The sequence below is a fragment of the Juglans microcarpa x Juglans regia genome, chromosome 2S, assembly GCF_004785595.1.
Source record: "Juglans microcarpa x Juglans regia isolate MS1-56 chromosome 2S, Jm3101_v1.0, whole genome shotgun sequence".
Taxonomy (NCBI): domain Eukaryota; kingdom Viridiplantae; phylum Streptophyta; class Magnoliopsida; order Fagales; family Juglandaceae; genus Juglans; species Juglans microcarpa x Juglans regia.
Window position 1 is genome coordinate 6,976,404 of NC_054597.1, and position 19,468 is coordinate 6,995,871.

Genomic DNA, 19,468 nt, shown 5'->3' on the forward strand with positions numbered 1-19,468 from the left:
TTATGGGAAAATCTTCAGTAGTTTCTCAATTAATAAAAGTTGAACAGTGAACATGCCCGAACTAAGATGTTATCCTTCACCAGTTTATGTTCTTACCAGACCCTCACTCTCTTCTTGGTGCATGTTTTCACAAAAAACAGTAGAGAATAATTTCCAGTTTTGGTACAAACACGAGACAAAATTATGAGAAATAGAGTATAGACCAAGTACCAAAGGTGCTGGTTACCATGCAGTTTACCCCTTCAACAGCAATAGATACTTCGATTGAGGAGTCCAATTGCCCAGAACTGTAAAATTCAACAGCCGTCCAACTTTGCCATGACCTCTTGGCATTGGCATTGGCATTGGCATTTGTATCTGCCATTTTCAATTGGACTATTGGTAAAATCAACATCCAGGCGAGGCTAATTCTCCTCAACCTTTAATAACACATTTGGTGTTTAATTATCGGTGTGCCCCCCTTCACCACCAGAGACCTGCATGACATCCCCGCCATCACAACTATCATTGCCAGCTGTTTCTGGGACACAATCTTCTCCCTTGCTCAAGCCACCATCAAGGCTCACGGCTTCTGCTACATTTTGTTGATCCCCAGAATATGGATTTTCTTTGGTAACCTCAGTAGTTATATTGGCTCCAGCAACCCCATCACCTGAGTCACTAGCTGTCACCATGCCGGGAACTGCCTTAGGGTTATCTCTACCTGGAAGGGAGAGCTGAATATCAGTACCTTCAAAAGTGTTACCTTGTACTGGTGTGGCGGCCTCTTGCTCCAAAGCAGTAGGGCTACTAGTAGGAAAATTTTCAACCATGCACAGTTGTGGATGCTCGTTCTGGGCATCAACATCCATATCAGATTTTGGACTTGCATAAGCAAGTTCTTGATTGGCATCCATTTGCTGTACAGCATTTCCATCATGTGATGATCCAATTGGATCTGTAGACAGGATAGGTGTATCCGTCACAATGCTCTGCGCAAGAGTCTGATCTTCTGCAGCCTTGGCCAACTCAAGGGTATGATTCTTGGCTGCAATTGCCTCTTGCTCTTCTGCTTGAACTCTGTATTTCTCCATGAGGTTTTGTGTCCTATCTAACTCTGGCACAAGATCTCCATATCGCATCTGTAAAGTTCGTTCCAGCTCCTTTTGCTTCTGAACTTCCTCCCAGAGACTATTTATCCGGTGTGAAGCAGCTAATTGCTCTTGCTTTTGTAAAGCTCTGAAACACTCAAGTTCTGTTGCAGCAGTGTCCATCTGTTTGAGGGTTGCCGCAATCTTTGGCCAGTGAGCTGTTTTAGCTCGTGTCTGAAATCACAATATCCATAAATTTAATAATATTATCAGGTTGATGTTAAAGTACCATGAGTATGACTGAAAAGCAATGGATCTCCAAGTAAAGTTCCCATATTATTAACAGAGGAAAAAGAATGGATCTATTAGTCAAGTCTGCATATCATTAACAGGGGAACACTCCATGAGCTTGATTAAACGATTGTTTATATGTGCTTTTGGAACTACATTGAAATATATGTTCACCTTTTCCATCTAGGCAAATTTTTGTTGGAGAATAATATTTCACATTTTGAAAGACATTTCTGCCCCAATATAGCAGAGGACTTCACTGCAAATATGTGAGCACACACACACATGCAAGTACAGTTTTTTTTTTATAAGTAAAATGCAAGTACAGTTATGGGAGGTATAATAAAAAAGGTTCCAAGGTTAACAGGGAACAAGTCCAAACATATTTCAGCCAAAATCATGCTATAGAGGAAGCAGAATTAAAGCAAAAAGACGCCAGAAACAAAGATTTAGCATCATGGGCCACGTACCTCATAACCATGTGTTAGAACTTTGACCTTATTCTCAAGGCTTTCTGCCTTAGCTTTATCACCATCCATCTTCTTCTTCACATTTTCAAATTCATTCTGCAAAGCTGCAAGCTTCTCCATGTTTCCAGCAACACTTGAGAGACCGTAAGCATTACGGGTAGGAAAGTACATGAGATCATTTAGGCAAGTACTGTGTGCTTCAACAAATTCATCAAGGGATTGATTTTCATGCCCCATTGCCAGGCGAAGATACCGAGCCTCTTCCCCTATCAAAGTATCAGCCTGCTGACAACAATTTTTCTTAGAAGTATGCAAGTGACAAATTCCCAGACATGCTCAGAGGTCCTCTCTAAAAAAATAGAATACTGAGGCACAAGAATATACTTTATCTACCTCAAAAATATTTTTTTTGATAGGTAATCAAGAAATTTTTTTCAAAGAAGTAGGCAAAGCCCAAGTATACAGGGAGTATACATGAGAATAACCTAACTAGAGTTTACAATATCTACCTCAAAAATATTGACTAGCACACAAAATTTAGATCCAATACAGAAAGAAGCATGCATGTTATAAATTTGTCTTCAGTGTCGCTGATATGTTCTTTCAGCCTGAGCTTCCAAAGTGTGATCGACACATGTTTAGGAGACACCAAAAAACTATTTCATGCATTCCCAAAATATTTACCTTCTTTTTATTTTTGAAGTTTATATTATAATATACACATCTTATAGTATAAGAGAGGTTACCAATACATTCCCTTACAGCTCCTTCATAGAATCATCTGAAATAGACCCTTACAAATCCAAATATAAAAGATGACAGTTTCAATTCTGCATTAATGATAGCTTTGGAGACGGGGATAGAATCACTTAAACAAGGCGCTTCCTTTTTTTGCAGGGAAGAAAACAATAACCTACATGATACAGCTAAACTGAATCCATACCTCTTTCAGCTCATCTTCCTCAAAACCATCTATCTCAGGGACATAACCAGGTCCATTTGCAGAGTGCTTGACACTTTTCTTTTTCTCCTTGGTCAGTTTCTTTTCAAGTGGATACTTAGCACTATCATGCTCTAGTAAGCTTAGAAGCTCCTTTCTAATCATTTCATCAGCCTGCTCAATGGATGTAGGAGGAACAAAGGAGCTCTTGTCTTCATCTGCTCTAATAAGAGAATTTCTAATTAGATCCAATGAAGCAGCAGGAGGTCTAGGGAGCTCCCTCTGCAGTACTTTTGATCTCTTCCTAAGTAATGCCTGCTGACGTGCCTCTTCCACAGCCTTTTCTCTAGCTATCCTATCAGACATATCCTCTTCAATCTTCACCTCTGGTTCTTCATTATCTTCTAAAACCGGCTGCATAACTATCTGGTACTCATTCTTCGGCTGTGGAAGATTGATTAGACCTGATCGCAAGTTCCTTCTCAAATCAGCTTGCCTTCTTTGATCAAGTTTGGCACTATCTTGCCCATCCATATCTTCATTAATATGGAGCTCATCCCTGACAGGTGTTCCCTTTGGGGTCATATTAAAATATCCATCTCTTGATGGTGTCATGCCAATTCTAGGAGTAAGACCAACACCTCCAGGAGTGGCTGAAGGAGTTAGCAGAGGGTTTGGCGTTTGGATCTCCCTTTTCTTAGGAGTAACCCCTGAAAAATCTGAGGGGTGCAACTCTGGATTCTGTCCCCCTAATAATGGTGTCTGAGACTCCCTCAACCTGGCTAGATTTTCTGCTTCCATCATAATAGCATCACCCTTACCAGCTGGTGTTCTTTGTGGAGTTCGTAGGGGTGTCATTCCTGGCTGTGGTGTCTGGGAATAATTTGCAAGAAGAGCACGTGTTGCACCACTCCCTTCAGAAAGTTCCTCACTACCCACAAGAATATCACTAGCATAACCCATCTTTGCAATTTCCTCCAATTCATGGTCCGAAATCTGTGGTGCAGGAAGCATAAGTTTTGACCTCTTTCTAACCGTTTCTGGATCATTCAACTTGTTGGCTTGTAGTATAGCTGATGGGGCATCCTGCCTTTGTGCAATTTTATTCTTTGCAATATCTTGCTTTCTTAGTTGTGTTTCCATATCCATTCTCCTTTTCCCTTCAAGTTCTTCAATTGTGGTAGGGAACTGGGCCTGCTCCACTGGTCTATCCTCATCAGCAACATCGTAAAAGCCTGGAGGAGGCTTCTTCTCAAATGGAATCTCAGAGTTATAATCTATGCCCTTCCTTTTCCTTTTGCGTTGCCTAGTGTCAATTCCGGCAGCCTTCAGCTCTCTCCTTTTCTGTAAAGATGCAAGCCTCCTAGCCTCCTCAAGTTGTTTCTCCCTGGCTTTCCTCTTTGCCTTCTTTCCCTTGGTGTTGGCTAAGCGGGCTCGTGCCTCAGAAAGCATTTCCTTTTCATCCTCATCCATATCAATGGGATCTGGACGTGCAGGCTTCGATTCGGGGTTTGGGTCAATCTCTCCTGGACGCAATTTCCGAGGGTCCTCAGCTGCTTCATAATTCTCATCCTTAGCACAAGCTGCATCGAGGAGTTTCTCATACCGCTCAAGGCACTGGGATGGAGTACGACCAACAATCGGGGCAATTGTTCTCCACTGTGTGGGCATGAGTTTTGCAAGATGTAGCAGTTTCTCATCCTCCTCTCTGGTCCACTCAGTCTGCAATAAGCATGAAGATCCAATCATCAGTTCCAGAAAGGTTTCAATGAACTGAAAATTTGTCATAAAAGAAAATATAAACTGAACAAAGTAGGAAAACTAAAATCCAATGTGGATGGAAAACAACCCTACAGATAATGAAGAAATATGCAAGCATACTGCACAAGCACCCATAGATCCATCTTCTGTTAAGATAGTACAGAGATACAGAACAAAACCCATAACAAACCTCGTACATTGATGCAGGTGGCTAAAATCTCACAGATAAGCAAGCTTGTTACCAAAATATTTCAAAATTATGGCCTAAATTTGATGTAGAACCTACTCAATACTACACATAGGCTACTTTTGTTGCTCATCTTAGTTTTTAGTTTTGTTATGTTAGGAAGATGGTGGATTCATATTGGTAATTTGTTCTTCAATTTCAAGAGTCCAGGCTCAATCTGTAATTTCCAGAATTCTGGATGGGCTATACTTTTGGGTCCTTGGGGTTTCATTTGAAGTTATATTATGTTGTTGGGTCCTTAAAGGGTTTACGAGTTATGTACTCAGAACTTAGTAGTCAAAGCCCAAGGAGTCAAGTCTATATAGGTCTAGGCATTAGACACCCATGTGGAGAGAGAGAGAAAGAGAGTGTGTGTGTTTGTGTGGATAGTGGATGTAATGATTTCTACTCATTGAATAATGTGGTTAAATAAATTTTTGGCAAAGATTGCTCACGAGGTTGTGTAACGCCCCAAGGGAGGCCCAAGCCATATCTGGACCTATATTCCAAAGGTGCCAATTAATGGTACAATTTGTGCCCTAAGGGAGGTCCAAGCCACATCTAGGCCTATACTTCAAAAGGACCAGTCAATGGTAAAATTGGAGTCTCATTGGTTCCAAGATGAGATGTTGAGGAACCATAAATGCAATGCATAAGTTTATCTATCATCTCTTATTCCTACATGCCTTTGAACTTCCAAGCAACTTCCTAACAAAGTCCAACAAAGACTAGATTAGAGTTTAGACATAATTGTTCCCTGAAATCCTTTTTTTTTTTTATCAGTAAATAAGAATTTTAATAAAATAGGTGAAGCCAAGTACAGGGAACATATACAAGAGTGACACCTATGCATAAGTGTAAAGATACAAGGAAATCATGTACATTCATCCATTAAAGTCTATTACAATCGACCAATGAAGTAGAGTATGAAAAAATAAAGTTCTACTCTCCATCCATATGGCACCACCATAGACATATCGGTATCATCTTCCACATAGCTGCAATTTGAGTGGTACCTCGAATGCCTTGCCAGTTGGCCAAAAAATCCACAACCCTTCATGGCATCACCCAATAAGCCCTACTCTAGCAAATATATCAATTCACAAACTCATGGCTACGTCACAATGCAGTAAAAAATGATCCACCGACTCTTTCACTGTTCTTGCACATATAACACCAATCCAACACGATGATTTGGCATTTCCGTAATTAACTAAGGTGAGAATCTTCCCTAATGAAGCTATCCATACAAAGAAATAGGCTTTTAGGGGGGGCCTTGGTCCTCCATGTGTTCTTCCATGGGAATGGGCTTGTAGAATGTTTCATAAGGGACTTATAATACGACTGTACAGTAAATCTTCCCTTCTTGGATGGTGACCACAAAATCTTATCAGCTCCTCCATTCACTCTACTATACACCAAATTAAAGAAATCTATAAAAGTGTCAATTTCCCAGTCTTGGACAGCTCTAAGGAACCTGATATTCCATTGGAGAGAGCCACTAGAAAGGTCCATGAGGTCTGCTACTGAAGCCTCCTGTCTTCGTGCGATGCTGTAAATTGTTGGATAAGCTTCCTTGAGGTCTCAATCTCCACATCATAAGTCAGTCCAGAATTTAATTTTAGAATCATCCCCAACTGCCAAACGAGTGTATCGATGGTGGTTTGTCCAGCCTCTTCAGATGTGTTTCCAAAGCCCCACCCCATGAGGTCTGCTCACCTCATTTGAGCACTATCCTCCCCACAATCCACTATATTTTAAATATATGATAACTCTTCACAAAGCTCCCCTTTCCTCATGGTATCTCCATAGCCACTTACCCAATAAAGCCTTGTTAAAAACCAACAAATTACGAATTCCTAGCCTGCCTTCACGTATTTGGGTACAAACTATAGCCCAATTCACCAAGTGAAACTTGAATTCTTCATCTATTCCCCCCCATAGGAAATCTCGTTGCAACTTCTCTAATGAATTAACCACCTTGCATGGTATTGGAAAAAGAGAAAAAGTAGGTAGGTAGATTGGAAATAGTACTTTTTCTCAACGCAACTCTACCAACTTTGGACAAATAAATCATCTTCCAACTCGCCAGATTCCGCTCCATTTTTTCCAACACCCCGTCCTAAATGGACTGCGACTTGAAGGAGGCCAAGGGAAGACTGAGATACTTCATTGGCAAGGTGGAGACTTTGCACCCCAAAATGTTAGCGAAGCTCAAAACACTTGGAACATTTCCAACTGAAACTAATTCTACCTTGGCGAGATTCACTTTTAATCTTGATGCCGCTTCAACACAAGGTAGAAGAGCCCCCAAAGCTTGAATGTGATTGTGAGTAGCACCACAAAATACAAGAGTATCATCCGCAAATAGGAGGTGAGTCATCACAATTTTGCCGATTATCCCCTACTACAAAGCCAGATAGAAATCCACCTCCCACAAGACCTACAGTCATTTTACTAAAAGCTTCCATTATAAAAACAAAAGGAAGTGGGGATAGGGGATCACCTTGCCTCAATCCCCTCGAGCTTCTAAAGAAGCCCCTTGGAGTACCATTCACCCAAATGGAGAAGCGTACTGTGGATATACAAAATTTGATCCAAGAGCACCATCTCCCTCCAAGGCCACACCTCTCAAGCATGTGTAACAAAAAAATCCATTTACTCGATCACATGTCTTCTCCATGTCAAGTTTGCACAATAACCCTGGTACACCTAACTTGATGCAACTCTCTAAGCATTCATTGACAATGAGGACAAAATCAAGGATTTGCTAACCTCGTATGAAGGCATTATGGGGCTTGGAAATGATCTCCAATATCGTACTCAATCTATTACCCAAAACCTTCAAAAGAATTTTGTACATTACACTCACCAAGCTAATAGGGTGAAAATCCTTGATCTCCACCACTTCCAGCTTCTTTGGGATAAGAGCAATGAATTAAGGCTTTTTTTCGAACGTACCTCGTTCATGAAACTTGTGGAAGAAGCTCATGATGTCATCTTTAACTACTTCCCAGCATGCCTTAAAGAAAGCCGTAGTGAACCCATCCAGAATTGGAGCTTTATCACCTGCCATACTTCGCACTACCTTGCAAACCTCCGCCTCCTCAAATGATCTCTCTAGCCAACTTGCTTCATGGTGATCAAGCAACTAAAAAATAAGACCTTCCACGCGTGGTCTCCAAGAGGATTGTTCCGAAAGTAATTGTTCATAGAAGTTGGTAATATGATCCGCAATCTCAGACAAATTCGATGTATCCTCCCATCTACTGATAATGACTCAATGACATTGTACCTTCTATGCGAGTTAGCCATGCGATGGAAGAACTTGGCGCATTTATCCCCTTCTTTTACCCATAAGCCCTTGATTTTTGTCGCCATGAAGTTTTTTCCATTAAAGCCATCCCCTCAATATCCGATGTCACTTGCTGTTTGTGATTCTTCTCTTCTTCTGTGAGACCCCTCTCCTACTCCACGTCCTCCAAAACTTATAAGTCGTCGAAGAGGGACTTTTTTCGGTGTTCCACATTTCCAAAAATCTGCTCATTCCACTTTTCAAGTCCTCCTTGAGGGCTTTTAGCTTGCAGGCCAGCACATAACTAGGGTTGCCCTGTATAAGATAGGTTGACCACCACTGTCTAACTCTCTCAACAAATCCTTCTGACTTCAGCCATATATTTTCAAACTTAAAATATCTTTTACCTCCCTGAATGCCTCCACAATCAATGAGAATGGGTAAGTGTTCCAAACACAACCTTGGGAGCCGTTTCTTGATTAGCTCCAGAAAGTGCGCTCCCCACTCGGGCGAAATGAGGAATCTATTAAGTCTTGACCAAGCTGAATATTCTCTATTGCTGGACCACGTGAAATTGCAACCAACTAGAGGGATGTCTAGAAGTCCTTGCTCATAGATAAAGTCGAAAAAATCTGCCATTGCTGAACTAGAGCTAGGACCTCCTACTCTTTCGCTTGGAAAGCGTGTGACATTAAAATCTCCCCCTATACACCAAGGAAAACTCCATAGGCTACAAAGTCCAACCAATTCATCCTACAAGCTTCTTCTCTCGATATTAGAATTAGGACCATAAATACCAGCGAAAGACCATTGATAACCATCTTCGACATTCTTGGAAGAAGTAGCCACCGTATATTCCCCCACACACTCGTTTATCTTTTCCGCCACCCTTTTATCCCAATTTACCAAAATACCTCCCAAAGCCCCCTTTGAGGGCAAATACAACCATCCCACATGACAACAATTCCACAAACTCTATATTGTGGTAAGGGAGATGAGTTTCATTTTTGTCTCTTGTAAACATACCACATCCGCTTTCCAGCCACACAGCTGATTTTTGACTTTGGTGCGCTTCTCTATCTTGTCCAACCCCCTTATATTCCTCGAGACTATTTTAGCTTCATAAAACCACTGATTTTGCCCTACCCTTCATCCCACCACGACTTGCACTTCCTTCATAACTCACCGAACAAGTAAGTCGCTTCAATTCCCTTGCCCTCTTCTTGTCTGAGTGGCATTTCATGCCCGAATTGGACTGTCCAGCTTCGATTGTAGCAAGAAGAGCCAAAAACTGATCTTCAAAGCCAATGCACGGGAGTCCTACACACATTTGAATTTCCTTGGCTTTAAGTAAAACCCAATCTGAAGCTAAATTCTGGTTTTTTTTTTTTTTTTTTTTTGCGGAATGATTGAATTCAAAGGGGTAGGCTCATCCCAATCCTTGAATTCAATATTCAACCCATCTGCTACCGTCACCTTCTTGTTATTGTGTTCAGAGACTCTAGGTGTGAATATTACCAAAGTGCCAGTCTCGATTTTTGTATCTTGAAACCCCGACAACTTCTCAGTGAACCTTTGAGGTTCTGGTGCATACAAGGTATCAGTGGGACTTCCCTCTATGGCAGAGAAGGTCACACCACCTTGTTCTGCCTCTCTTCCTCTGCCCGAGAGCCACTTCCATGTTGGAAATGGGTTGTTGCATCTTCTAACGCCATCGGCGACTTCAACTCCGGCAAGCCAACATCCAGTAGCCCACCCACTATGTCGCTGCTCTTGGCGATGGGTTATGTGTGACCATCGGCTCCTTTTGACCCTTTTCCACTACCCGATAGCCATTCTTCGCTTCGTTTTCCATCGGTGGCCTCAAATCTAGCAGCCCACGATCGAGGGTACCTCACACCATGTTGCCCGCTTCCGGCGATGCCTTCTGTGTGGTCGCCGACCAATGATTGGAGGTTGTCGGCGTGTCTTTGCTGATAATGGGCACTAGGCCCATTACAGGAGGCTTGTGTTGCTTAGCCTGCAGGCATTTGGGCTGGGCTGGTGCCTTGCCTTTCTTAGCCCAAGTAAATTTTCTTTGGCTCGACCAATGTTTGTCCAAGCTTAGGTGTGGCGGGCTCATGCCTAGGCCTAGGCCCCTATCCATGGTCTTATACATTACATTGACCGAACTCTTCAACTGTAGCAGATCTTGTTTAAGAAGAGGGAGATCTTTAGACCTTTTTGTGTGTCCTCTCTCGGTTAGAGGGCCTTTTACCATTTCAGTGTTATTTCTGTAGAATTGCTCAGGTTGTGCATGTCTCCATCCTACATCCACAACGACTGCCTTCTTTGCCTTCAAAATTCCAGAATTACCCTTCACCTTTGGTATCACCGTTGTTGCTTCTCCTTGAGCACTTGTTTCCGTTTCATCACTGCCAGCAGTAAACCCCGCTGACTGGACCACCTCTACGTAGGACTTAGGCAAATTATTTATCAGCACTTTCTGTGTTGGATAGTGAGATCTTTTTTCTTTTTTTTTTTTTTTGGATCAGTAAGAAGTTTCATTAATATGAATGAAAATAGGCATAACCCATGTACATAGGGAGTATACAATAGAAAACACCTAAATACATTCTCAAAACGCTAAATTAGAGATAAGAACTCATGTACACTATTTCCATTAAGAACAATGGATGAAAACCATAGGAGTAAAGTGTGTAGAAAAAAATTTTGAAACTCTGCCATTATTCGCTCCCTATCTTCAAAGCACCGTGTATTTCTTTCCATCCAAGTACACCACATAATGCACAACGAGATCATCTTCCATGCTACTGCTACTTGGGAACAACCTTGTAGACCCTTCCAACAAGCAAGCAGGTCAGCAATCTTTGCTGGCATAACTCACACAACATCCACTCTACTAAATATCCCATTCCACAACTCTCTCATCACCTCACAATGCAATAATAGATTGTCCACTGATTCTCCATTTTTTTGCACAAATAACACCAACCCATCACAATGAGGCCCCTCTTCCTTAAATTATCCATGGTTAGAATTTTTCCAAGTGCAGCAGTCCACACAAAAAAAAGCCACTTTGGAAGGTATGCGGGACCTCCATATGCTTTTCCACAGGAAATGTACATTACCTTGTGATGCCAAAATTTTACAATATGTCTTGACTGAGAACTTCTTGTTGCCCCTGCACCTCCATTGTAACCTATCGCCCTGTGCCGTTAATCTTCCTGAGGAGTATATAAAGCTAAAAAATTCTGAAACGGTAGACAATTCCCAATCATGGTTATCCCGAGTGAATAAAATATTCCACTGACAAGAGCCTTGGGCAAACACAAGCAGATCCGCTACCGAAGCCTCCCTATTAGCCGCAATGTTATAGAGAGCTGGGAAGGCCCTCTCCAAAGAACACTCTCCACACCAGACATCCTACCAAAATCTTATGCGAGTGCCCTGTCCAACCACAAATCTAATATTGTTTTCAAAGCATTGTCATCCCCCCCTTATATATCTCCACAAACGCACACCATACCCCCCCTTCACTACATTAGTGCACCAACCCCCCAAGCACCTCCATGTCTAGAGTCTACAACTTCCTTCCACAATGACTCCCCTTCCACGTGATATCTTCATAGCCATTTCCCCCAATAACGCTTTATTGAAAGTCCTCAAATTGCGCACACCCAATCCTTCACTCGAAACTAGGGAGCAAACTTTTTCCAATTAACAAGATGGAATTTGGTTTCTCCCCCCAGACCACCCCACAAGAAAGCCCAGAATAACTTCTCGATCCGATGCGCCACCCCTGCAGGCAACGGGAATAGAGATAGAAAATAAGTTGGGAGGTTAGATAAAGTGCTAGTGATTAGTGTAAGTCGCCCTCCCTTGATAGATACAGTCACTTCCACCCAATTAGCCGTTTTTCCACTCTCTCAATAACCCCTTTCCAGGTACCTCTATGTTTGAAAGTGGCCCCCAAAGGGAGGCCCAAATATTTCATAGGTAAAGAAGACACTTCACACCCCCAACATATCTGCTAGTATACTGATATGAGGCACCACACCCACTGCCACCATCTCAGATTTGCCCAAAGTTTACCTTGAGTTCCGTCACGGCCTCGAAGCAAAACAGAAGTGCTCGTATAGCTTGGATTTGACCCACCTCCGCTTCACAAAAGAGAAATGAATCATCTGCAAATAAAAGATGTGAGATCATGATAGAACCATAAGTACCATTGCCCATCGAAAAACCAGTTATAAAGCCACTATCTACAATTGCCTTCACCATCCGCCAAGTGCCTCCATAATAATAACGAATAGAAATGGAGACAATGGGTCCCCTTGTCGCAATCTGCGAGAACTATTAAAGAAACCCGCATGAGTATCATTAACTAGCACTGAGAAACACACAATAGTTACGCAATATCGAATCCATGAAATCCACCTCACCGAAACCACACCTCCCAAGTAAGTAAAGGAGAAAATTCCAATTTACATGATCATAGGCTTTCTCCATATCAAGCTTGCATAGTATGCTTGGTTTTCCCTCCTTCAACCTCTGATCCAAACACTCATTGGCAATAAAAACTGAATCAAGTATCTACCTCCCTTGAACGAAGGCATTTTGAGGCTTTGAAATGATTTGCTCTATTACCACGCTTAACCAGTTAGCTAGAATCTTTGAAACAATTTTGTAAACCCCACTCACTAGGCTAATGGGACTGAAATCATCAACTTCCAACCCTCCCTGTTTCTTCGAAAAGAGGGCTATGAACGTCGCATTCAATCACTTCTCAAACTTTTGGAAAGCATGGAATTCAATAAAGACCCGCATAACATCACTTTTCACAATCTCCCAACAATGTTGAAAAAACTCCATCGAAAACCCATCCGGCCCAAGTGCTTTGTTTTTGGCCATGCTGCTAATGACCTTATGCACCTCATCTTCTTCAAAAGGTCTTTCCAACCAGCTCGCACTCTGCATATCAATGGACTCAAAAGGCAAAACATCGAGCTTTAGCCTCCAACAGGTCGGCTCCGTGAGCAGGTTCTCATAGCAATGAAGGATAGTGAGATCTTAAAAAACCATCCTTTCTCCCTTTATCCAAGCTACCATAAGCTTCCTTCATTGCTTTTGCCATTTTTTTCCACCCTTTCCCCTCCATTCCTTCAGGTATGAAGACAAAATTCCTTTTGCCACCACCGCCATATTCCACCAGCACCATGTATCGACCTTGAGCATTGGAACATCTTTGCACAATGTAGCTTCTATTACCATCCCATGAGGTTGCGAAGAATTCCTTTTTATCTCCAGTCAAGCAATCCTCAAGGGCTCTAATAAACCAGTTCATCGTGAGCATCTCCAAGATCAGAGTTTTTGTAACCTTCCAACTTCTCTCTGCTAAGCAAATCCATTGTCTACCTTCCTCAGACAATTTGAAAACTTAGATTCTATAAGAATTTGTCTCGAGTACACCACGACAATCTCATTGTTAGACACCAACACTCATCCTCAATGAGAGAGTATATGAAGAAGGGGGCAGGGAGAGTGTACGGAATTTTTGGAGTACGGAATTTTTGGAGTATTAAACCAAGTAATCGTTCCCTAAAATCCTACTCCTTAAAAACCACAAAAAGCCAAATTGCTACTCCAAGATTACTGTTCATGGCCCTCGAAAAGCCATCCAAACCGTAAGTTGTTCTTTTGTTTCATCTTCAAATCCAACCCTTCCCTTACATCATTAGAAACCTTAACTTCCCTAATATTTCAAATCCTTTTGTCACCAAAACCCTAGCCCTAGTTACCCCAAAACTCTACAATCACTATGCTGCCCTATAAAACCTTAGGTATTCTAATTTCTACAGGTCCTTCATTGTAGTGGTCCTACGTCAAATTTTGGTATTAGAGCCAAACTATCCCAAATTTGTTATTGATTGAGAGGACGAGTTAAATTAACTTGATAGTGAGGATGAAGAGATATTGTTTGGTTATAGTGCTATGGACTTTGATGATATGGAAGAGTATGGAGTTTAGATGCTTCTTATTTCAGCTCTCAGGTGCACTTTTACTACACCTAAACGAGAGGACAAAGATTGGAGGTGAATAACTATATTTGAAACTTCATCTTCATTGTGACTCAGGCTATAAATGCTCGTTATTAATTGGAGAAGTTTTCGGAACATAGTGTCAACACCCCTTGTGAAATGCTACATGCTTCTAGCCATGTCACAACCACATCCATTCGAGGTGGCTAGGATAGATGGTACTTCTTCATCAAGAATGCAACTTTCTCTCGTTCCTATTATCTAGTAGGGCTTATACTTATCGAACAATAAAAATCTAGTAGGGTTATAGTGACTTCGATTTGATCGATGTGCTCTTAAGACTTACAAACACATCTCAGTTGGTCAACCTAGGATATATGATCATGACATTCACCATTGTGGGAGAGATAGAATAAAAACTTTCTTTTAAACATAGAGGGCATTGTTTTAAAGTCCATGAGTGTGGAGAAGATATATATATATATATATATCAGGAAACAACAAAGACTGCTTCTTTTTCATAAGTAATAAGAAGGAAACAACAAAGACTGCTGCTAAAAGGGTGGAAAGGATGCCAAGTGTTGCTGAAAACTAAGGGTGGGTTTAGATACACAAAACATCTCATCTCATCTCATTTCATCATTACAACATTTTAAAATTCTCATACAAAAATATAATAAACAATTCAACTTTTTCAAATTCCAAAATAAAAATAATACTAAAAAATTATATTCTAACAATATTTTATTTAACTTTCAACAAAACATCTCATCTCATCTTATCTGAACTGTCTATCCAAACCCACCCTAAATCTGTAAGAACATCAAGAGGAAAAGCATCAGTTGAGGGCTGAAATACCAAAACAGCAAGATGAAAGTCCAAGATAGCTAGCTTATGACAAAAATGCGAAAACTATACTTGCTTGGAAAATAAAAATTTCAACAAAGAAGCCAAGAATTAGAGTAAAAATTTCAACAAAGCAGCCAAGAATTAGAGGTCAAACATGCTGTAGCACCAAAACATTTGGATAAATCAGCTACTAGTTAGCCCCTATAATGCATAGAGGTGGAGAAGTCTAACTCAATAGTGTTCCATGCGAATTGATTTAAGGCTATGTTGTCTGTAATAGTAGTTCCCATGAATCATGTTTCATTCTCGAACAATTTACCGCTCGATTAGAAAATAAGGATGTTATGTTATCATCATCATTGCCTCCAGTCAAGAAAAGAAAAAGGATTTTGAAGTGCAAACCCATGCAATGCTAATGTTTCAAGTTTATGATATGCAAAATCTGATTGCTAAACACTGAAAATTTGACGATGAATTTCACCAATCCCCCAGCGCCCAAGAGGGGGGGAGGGGGGGGGGGAGTATGGTCATGCAGGCAGATTTCTATACATGGGCTGCTTTGCTGGTTTGTTGGGTCTTATTTTAGCTTTTATATATAAAAAGGTGTTTATTGATGGATTTGACTTCTTTAGGGTGGGTTTAGTAAACAAAGCACAAGGAGTTCACTATTCAAGTCCTATTGGGTCTATGAAAATGTTCAGTGATAGACTGCTCTTCAGGATTGTGTGATGACAAGGAATAACAAATATGATTTTAAGTAATTCTCCATCAAATCTCAACCATTAACGAAATACAGTTCGCATCCCATGAACAGCCAACCAAACTTGAGTTTGCCTCTTTATTTCATCTCTAAATCCTACACTTCAGTTATCTTCTAAATTGACTCTCAACAATACCATTACTATGTATATATAAATCAACATAACGCTAGAAATAAAATATTATAGATAAAGCATTGTATCACTACAATCAGTTTTCCTATTTTGGTGAATGGCACTCCTGAAGGCTTCTTTACTAGTTCTCGGGGATTGAGGCAAGAGGACCCTTTATCACCTCTCCTCTACATCTTAGTAATGGATGTCTCAAGTAGAATGTTGAATGGAATGGTGGAAGGGGGTTTCATCTCGAGCTTCTCAGTAGGTGGCTCCACTCATGGTAATCTCTCAATTTCTCATCTTTTCTTTGCCGACAACACGCTGATTTTTTGTGAGCCAGTTCTTGATCAGATTCGCTCCCTCGGAGCTCTCTTGCTCTGTTTTGAAGCCGTCTCTGGTCTCAAGGTCAATCTTGCAAAATCTGAAATTGTACAAGTCGGTGCAGTTGAAAACCTAAGCGAATTGGCTGATTTATTGGGCTGCAAGGCGTATCCTTGCCCATGAAGTATCTTGGACTCCCTCTGGGGGCCCCTCACAAATCCAAGGCAATGGGATGGGATTATTGAGAAAACCGAACGCAAACTAGCGGGTTGGAAGCGTCTTTATCTGTCCAAAGAGCACTCTATCTAATCTACCCACATATTTTCTCTCCTTATTCCCCTTGCCTGCAGGTGTGGCGCATAGACTGGAGAAGACCTTCCGTGATTTCCTATGGGGCAATTTGGAGGACACGAAAAAATTCCATTTGATTAAGTGGAATAGGGTATGCACACCTTTACCTAATGGTGGCTTGGGGCTCCGTAATTTGAGAACTTTCAATAAGGCTCTAATAGGTAAATGGTTATGGCGGTATCACAGGGAAAGAGATGCTCTTTGGAGGGAGATTATTGATGTTAAATATGGGTCCATGCGGGGAGGTTGGTGTTCCAATTAAGTAAGAGGGCTCTATGGCGTGGGTTTGCGGAAATTTATACGCAATGGCTGGGCAGATCTTCTTGCTAACTGCAGGTTTGCAGTGGGTAGAGGCACTCAAGTCAGTTTCTGGCACAACACTTGGTGTGGTGAGGTTACTCTAAAGACCACTTTTCCCTCTCTTTTCAGGATTGTGTTTGATAAGGAAGCTACAGTTGTTGACAATTTGGACAATCCTGCATAGTGGTCAGTGACATTCATTAGAGCGGATTGGGAACTAGGGGATATTACTAATTTTCACAGCGTGCTGCATGCGCTAAATATACATGCTGATGGAGAGGATCGCTTGCTTTGGTCACCCTAAGGAATAAGAGATTCTCAGTGTGTTCTTTTTTTATGGTTTTATCGCCACAACCCTCCAACGCATTCCCCTAGAAGTGCATTTGGAGGACTAAAGCTCCTTTAAAAGTGGCTTTTTTTGTTTGGCTAGCATCACACGGGAGTATTCTGACTAATGATAAGTTGAGAAGGCACAGCCTCTTCCTAACAGAATGGTGCTTTATGTGCAAACACGATAGTGAGTCAGCGGATCATCTACTCCTTCATTGCGAAGTAGTTAAGGTTCTATGGGATGACATCTTCACAAGGCTAGATATGGCATGGGTAATGCCTAGAAGTGTGACAGAGCTTCTGGCAAGTTGGAGAGGGCTTTGGGGTAAGGGACAGATCGCGGTTATTTGGAAAATGGTACCTCTTTGTCTAATGTGGTGCACTTGGAACCAAAGAAATACTCGCTGTTTTGAGGAGAAAGAGCGTGCACCGGAAGGGCTTAGGGACTTTTTCTATCATACTTTATTACTTTGGGCCTCTTCTATTGTACTGAATGGCACTTCTTTCAACTACCTTTACGCTGCTTTTCACAGCCCTTAACTTGTACTTGGGCACTAATGTATACGCCTGTGTACTCGGGCCTTGCCCTTATCTTGATCTAATACATTTCTTTTACTTATAAAAAAAAAAAAAAGAAATAAAATATTAAAACAAAAAGAAGCCCTTAAAGAGTCAACACTCAATTCTTATTCTCTACCTCACTCTTCTCAATTCAGATAAATCTATCATTGGTATTATTATGACCCTCCCAAAAAAAGGAGAAAGAACCGTACAGCATCACACTTCAACTTTCGCTCTACAATGCGGCAAATAAATTTTGTTAAAAATTTTCATGAATAAGGGTGACCAAAAGGGAAAAACTGAAGAAAACTGATTTTTTCTTTTGGATAAGTAACAATAATTTCATTATAAACACAACGAGATACGAGAAAGTCGCCGAGCTAGAAATAACAGTCTACCTTTTTTATGGAAGGGTCGAGCCACTCATACCAACGAGCCTTACACTGCTTGGCGGACTTACGAACGAGGAGAGACGAGATCCGGGCCCACTGATTTTTCCCATACTTCATCACAGCCGCCTTGAGGATCTCATCCTCCGTGTTCTTCCAGACGCCTCCCTTTATCATTATCCTCATCTTGATCCCTTAATGCGATAGCTCCTCTCCTTTTCTCTGTGTGTTCTAGGGTTTTAAGCTCTATAGGGCTTTGAGGAAGAAGAAGAAGAAGGAAACAACGAAGATGAAAGTGGTGAGAGAGAGAGAGAGAGAGAGAGAGAGAGGGTGGAAAATGAAATATTTATGTATGAGAAATTATACAAAACACTCTTTTCCGGAGTACTAAAATACATTGAGAAAATACAACTAAATGAATATTACAAATAAAACATATTAACAGTGCTTTTTAATTAATTTTTTATTCTTGATAAAAATAATATTTACTTTTTTAGAGTTTTTAATTTTTATAATTTAATCCCTTTGAGAAGTTTGGTGCATTTGTTTTAAATTATTAAAAATTTAAAATACTTTACTATTAATTAAATTGCTTAGGATAAAGAATTAGAAAATTGAATACTAGATCAAATCATTGGGAGTAAGCATAGGCAAGATGAATTAAAAATTAAAAAGTTATTTGACCAAAGATGATAAATTTGAGATATAAAGTAAAATTAAAAAAGAAAAACGCAATACAAAAGATAAAATGTTATGGGGAGCTAAGACAAATAGCAAGCTTAATATTAAATAATATTATTCATTATTCTAAGTTTATAATTTGTAGTCAAACTAATTAATACAAAGTTGTGACTAATGACGACAAATATTAAAAAGCAATGCTTGTGAACTTAAGGCATTGTTTGTTTTTATGATTATTCTCATCTCTTATAATTATTACAATTTTTTTAAATTTTAATATAAAATAAAATAAATAATTTAACTTTTTCAAATCTTAAAATCAAAATAAAAATATATATATATATTCTAACAATATTTTATTTAACTTTTAACTTTTATCTCATTTTATCTCATCTCATTTGTGAAAACAAGCTAGTCCAACTTGATTAGATATTTTAAGTATTCAAATGAGACATTTACTCTTGACTGGTGTCTTCCTTTGTAGTTATAAACTAAATTAGCCCTATATACGTATATTAGTTCTGAAAAAAATATTATAACATAAAATTTATAAACTGACGTAGTTAAATCTGATGCATCATATTATAAATATATTTTTACTATAAAAAGATCTAGCATGTCACATATGTAATCTCATCAATTTGTGAACTTGATAATTTTTGTCAGTTAACTTTTGTTCTCTTTCTTTAATTATTATCTTTTTATTATTTATTAATG

The 19,468-nt window shown here is 40.2% G+C and overlaps 1 protein-coding gene across 1 annotated transcript; it reads right to left on the reverse strand.

Moving 5' to 3' along the window:
* LOC121253179 (cell division cycle 5-like protein) lies at positions 1–18,406 on the reverse strand. Its single transcript, XM_041153121.1, has 4 exons — positions 18,080–18,406; positions 2,775–4,493; positions 1,832–2,113; positions 1–1,304 (listed from the first exon to the last, which is right to left on the reverse strand). The coding sequence occupies exons 1-4, from the start codon at positions 18,254–18,256 to the stop codon at positions 441–443; spliced, it is 3,042 nt and encodes a 1,013-aa protein (XP_041009055.1). The 5' UTR covers positions 18,257–18,406; the 3' UTR covers positions 1–440.
* Between the last annotated feature and the right edge of the window lie 1,062 nt (positions 18,407–19,468).

Bases quoted from the DNA above. Each gene is read 5' to 3' on its own strand.
- LOC121253179 (XM_041153121.1), bottom strand. From the start codon at position 18,256: ATGAGGATAATGATAAAGGGAGGCGTCTGGAAGAACACGGAGGATGAG. The intron at 4,494-18,079 runs GTAGACTGTTAT...TGCTTATTGCAG, and splicing joins TCGACCCTTCCATAAAAAAG to ACTGAGTGGACCAGAGAGGA. The intron at 2,114-2,774 runs GTATGGATTCAG...TGTTGTCAGCAG, and splicing joins AGGAAGATGAGCTGAAAGAG to GCTGATACTTTGATAGGGGA.